Genomic DNA, 4,976 nt, shown 5'->3' with positions numbered 1-4,976 from the left:
CAACCTATATAATTGGGACGAATGAAGTATTTTGAAAAAAATTATGAGTTGTATAATATACATCAAAGAATAAAAGTTTTAAAAACTTTTATTTGCTAATATGCCTAAAAAAGTTTTAGAAAATCTTTCCTAGTAGAAACCTAAAATAAAAAATAAATGGATATTTTGATGGAAATTTTAAATAGCTAATAATGATCGTAGATATAAATAACGATCAAGATGAGAACATGGGCCTTTTATATTTCATAAGAGGGCCAGTTTATATTTCAAGCTGAGAACATGGGCCTTGTGCTGCGCCTCATTGTTAGAAATTACAAAGTCCAAGATTTGATTTTAATCAGCCTCCAAGATTTATACACCAAACCCTAGCTTTAGAAAAACCCCAATTTTATTTCAAAAATACTGGTCTTTGCAAATAGTCTCAGTCCTCCGCCGATGGATCGTTTAAAGCTTTTCGACAGCGACGGAGATTCTTCAGACGAAGACCTGTCCAAAATTGAAATCAACCAGGAATTCGCCAAACGCTACGAGCACAACAAGAAGCGAGAGGAACTGCACAGGTACGAAGCTCTCAAGAAGCAGGGTCTAGTCGACTCGTCGGACTCGGATTCCGAGGAATCGTCGTCCGGGGAGGAGGAGTTGATAAAACCGAGCAAGAAGACCGACGCCGCGTTTTTTGATGCGTTGATTAAGGTGAAAAATCAAGACCCGATTTTGAAGGAGCAAGATGCAAAATTGTTCGATTCTGACGATGAGGATAATACTGCTAGTAAGAAGAAGGGGAAGAAGGAGAAGCCGATGTATTTAAAAGATGTCGTTTCGAAACAATTGATTGAGGCGGGTCCAGAGTTTAGTGACGAAGAGGAGGAAAGTGCAGATGATGTTGATGATGGCGCGAAAAATAAGTTGAAGAGTTATTCGCAAGAGCAGGAGGAGCTGAGGCAGCAGATAGTGAAATCATTGGAGGAGAGGGAAAATGATGATGATGATGAAGATTTCTTAAGAGTGAAGAGTAGTGGCAATGACGAGGAGGATGAGGAGGAGGATGGTGCAATTGGGGAGAAGTTGGATGAGTATTTCGGGGAGGATGAGAAGTTGGATAATGACACGATATTTTTGAAGGATTATTTTAGGAAAAGGCTGTGGCTTGATGATGAGAAAAGTAAAGGCCGGGGCAATGTGGAGGTAGACGTTTCTGAGGATGAGGATGAGCTGGAGAAGCAAGAGGATTATGAGAGGGAGTATAACTTTAGGTTCGAGGAGAATGCTGGGGACAGGGTGATGGGGCATTCGAGGAGAGTGGAAGGGTCTGTGAGGAAGAAAGACAATGCGAGGAAGTCGCAGAGGGAGAGGAAAGAGGAGAGGATGGCGCAGGCAGAGTTGGAGAGGAAGGAGGAGCTGAAGAGGTTAAAGAACCTAAAGAAGAAAGAGATAAATGAGAAGTTGGAGAAGATTAGGGAGGTAGCTGGGATTGGGGAGGCCGAAGGGGTATTTCTGGATAAGGATGATTTGGAGGAGGACTTTGATCCCGAAGCTCATGATAGGAAGATGAAGGAAGCGTTTGGTGAGGAGTATTATGGCGCTGAGGATGTGGACCTGCAGTTTGGGAGTGATGACGATGAAGATGATGAGGGGTTTGAGAAACCAGATTTTGACAAAGAGGATGAGTTGCTTGGACTTGATAAGGGCTGGGATGAGGTGGATAAGTCAGGTGAAGGGTTCAAGTCGGTTAGAGAACGAATTATGAAGGATAGGTTGGCCAATGGTGAGGAAGATGTGGTGGATGAAGATGGAGGCGATGAGCGAAGGGAGGGGAGTAAGAGGAAGAGGAAGCGTAAGCCGAGTGAAGTAGAGAAGGCGGTTATGGAGGAGCTCATGGAGGAGTACTATAAGTTGGATTATGAGGATACCATAGGAGACTTGAAAACAAGATTCAAATACAAACCAGTTAAGGCTAAGAGATTTGGATTGACCGCGGAAGAGATTCTTGCGCTAGATGACAAGGAACTGAATCAGTATGTTTCTTTGAAGAAGATAGCTCCATATATGGAGAAGGAATGGAAGGTGCCTAGAAATAAGACTCTCGAGCTAAAGAAAAATAGATATCGAAAGGGAAATACTTCTCGGGCTGTTGATGAAGATAAGAAGAAAGGTAAGGAGAAAGAGAAGGGTAAGGTGAAAGAGGAGGAGGTTAATGCGGTTGCAAGTGAAAAGTCGCAACCCATGGAATCGATTGGGGACAAGAAAACTATTTCCAGAAAGAGGAAGAGAAAAGAGAAACATGCTGAACTCAAGATATCACCGTCGAGGCTTTCGGCATATGGGAAAAAAAATCCCTCCAAATCTAAGAGCAAGAAGTGAAGGATGCTTATTTCTTTAGAAGGTAATGCCTTTCTGCAAGCACACATATGCTTATTTCTTTAGATGTAATGCCTTTCTGCAAGCACACATATATAAGCTGTTTGTTGATGCCCTTTCTTTGTTTGGCCATTTATGATGAGAATACTTGGTGTTTGTTGATGCCCTTTCTTTGTTTGGTCATTTATGATGAGAATACTTGTTTCAACATAGCAAAAAATACAACTTTGGAAGAACGATATATTTTATTAAATATGAGTTCTTTCAAGCATAAGAGTTCTTTCCATTGAATACAAAAAGGAATTATTTTATTCGTTGTTGAAAGAACTCTTATGCTTGAATTGGATTATGTAATTTATTTTTTAAAAATTAAATTAATTAGATTCTGTATTTAATTAAATAAATTTGGTCAAATTGAATTGACAAAGCAATTCAAATTGTATTAGTCTCAATCATTTCGCCAATTAAATGTAAATGTTTAATTTGGAGAGCGAAAGCTTTTTCTTGTATAAGTTTTATTTTGGTGAAATCTTATAAAAAAATCAATGTGAAATGAGGTGATTTATATGAATTCTTCACTTGATTGAGATTATTATAAATTTGATACATAATGAAAGATTTCTAATATATTTTAACATCATATCCTTTATTGTTCTTTATCTAAATTCTTCACTTATGCATTATTAATTTCATAATTTATCTATCTATTATTATTATGGTTATTGTTCTTTATCTAAATTTTTCACTTATGCATTATTAATTTCATAATTTATCTATCTATCTATTATTATTATGGACGAAACTGAAACAAAAAAATTCTTCACTTATGCATTATTAATTTCATGAAACAAAAAAAGTTTTTAGATATGAAAAAATAAAATAAGATTATTTTATTGTTATTATCATAATAAAGTTATTATTATTATTATTATTATTATTATTATTATTATTATTATTATTATTATTATTCCCTATACAAATAAAATGTACGGATATATTTTATAAAAAATAAAAATAAAATTTTAATTATTTTGATAGACGTAAAATAAGATTTTGTTTTAAAGTAATTTGTTTATAGAATTTGTATCTTATTATGCAAACATGTAAATCAATGACCGGACCCATTTATAATTTACATACACGTGCTTGTCTCAATTCAAATTCTATTTGATATTGATTTTATTGAAAATTAAGAAGATAAATATTATATATATATATAGTATATACATAAATTTATACAGTATAATATATTACAATAAATACATATAATATATATGCTTTTGAGAAATACTCCCTCCGTCCTATAAATAATGGCTTATTTTCCTTTTTGCATTGTCCCATATATAATGGTCTGTTTCCATTTTAGGCTAAAATTAACACTTAATTAAAGTTATTAATTATGCCCAACAAAACCCCATCTAGTCTCTACTCCAATTTCTTTCTCACTCCACCGCTTCCATCTACTCCACCGCCTCCATCTGCCATCTCTCCACCGCTTCATCTTGCCCTGCATCTTTTTTCTATTCCTCTCACCGGTGGCGACTTGGTTGTTGCTGGGCTGGGTACAGGAAGTTCAGGCGGCGACCTCCCTGTTGTCGTCGAGTCGAGGCGGTGAAAGAGGTGAATGTGAGAAGAGGGGAGAACGAGGTTAGCGGTCGTGCCTTTGTTGCGGTCACCGGAGATCGATAGAAGGCGACGCCGTTACGGGATATGAGGGCGGCAGCCTTGGCTTCGCTAGGGTTTGCAGAGGTGGCGACTATAGGGAGAAGGGAAGGGAGAGCGGGGGAGGAAGAAGAAGCAGGGGAAGGGGAGGCAACAGAGGGGAGCGACCGTGCCTCTGTTGCTTGTTGCTAGGCTTTGCGATTTTGCTTTGAAGATGGGATTTTTGGGTTTGGTTTTTTGCTCTGCTGATTTTGCTTTGAAGATAGGATTTTTGGGTTTACTTTTTTGCTCTGCTGATTTTGCTTTGAAGATTGGATTTTTGGGTTTGCTTAAGCAAAATAGGATTTTTGGGTTTGCTGCTTTGCTTTGTTGATTTTGATTTGAAGATGAGATTTTTGGGTTTGCTGATTTTGATTTGCTTTGCTAATTTTGTCGGAATATTGAAAAAGAAGGTTGGTCCGACTGCTGAAGTTGCCGAATTTTTGCCGGAGTATTGAAGAAGAAGGTCGGTCAGACGGTTGGCGTTGGCGGATTTTTGCCGGCTAGAGTGAGGGGAAAATGGTGGTGGGCCATCATCTTCAATTGTTGTAGATTAGCTAACAATTAATGTTACTAATAACATCTTTAAATACATAGCCTATCACTTTATCTCCTTAATTCAATATTTCTTAATCTCCGTGCCCAAAAGAAACGGGCCATTATTTCTGGGACGGAGGGAGTATAAAATTAATAGTAACAAATATACATCGAATCACTAACATTCAATTAAAATCATTTATCGTATATAAATTATATAGTAATTTTTTTATTGTCAGGCATGTAAATCTAATTTTTATCGAGATAAAATAAATAATAAAATTTATTAATTTAGATTATATGTAAAGTTATTATTATTATTATTATTAATGAATTTTTAGATGGAATGTAATAATTAATTAATTAATAAATGATGAAGA

At 36.4% G+C, this 4,976-nt stretch overlaps 1 protein-coding gene across 1 annotated transcript; it reads left to right on the top strand.

Moving 5' to 3' along the window:
• The first annotated feature begins 293 nt into the window (after positions 1–293).
• On the top strand, positions 294–4,677 carry LOC130992568 (uncharacterized). Its single transcript, XM_057917252.1, has 2 exons — positions 294–2,383; positions 4,473–4,677. Exon 1 carries the CDS (start codon positions 436–438, stop codon positions 2,359–2,361), a length of 1,926 nt encoding a protein of 641 aa, XP_057773235.1. The 5' UTR covers positions 294–435; the 3' UTR covers positions 2,362–2,383; positions 4,473–4,677.
• The last annotated feature ends 299 nt before the right edge of the window (positions 4,678–4,976 follow it).

This window comes from Salvia miltiorrhiza, chromosome 7 (assembly GCF_028751815.1).
Source record: "Salvia miltiorrhiza cultivar Shanhuang (shh) chromosome 7, IMPLAD_Smil_shh, whole genome shotgun sequence".
Taxonomy (NCBI): Eukaryota; Viridiplantae; Streptophyta; class Magnoliopsida; order Lamiales; family Lamiaceae; genus Salvia; species Salvia miltiorrhiza.
Note: the sequence above shows the minus strand (reverse complement) of the source record. Positions and strands in the feature narration are given on the sequence as shown.

Excerpts from the sequence above, each read along its gene's own strand:
- LOC130992568 (XM_057917252.1), top strand. The coding sequence starts at position 436 with ATGGATCGTTTAAAGCTTTTCGACAGCGACGGAGATTCTTCAGACGAA.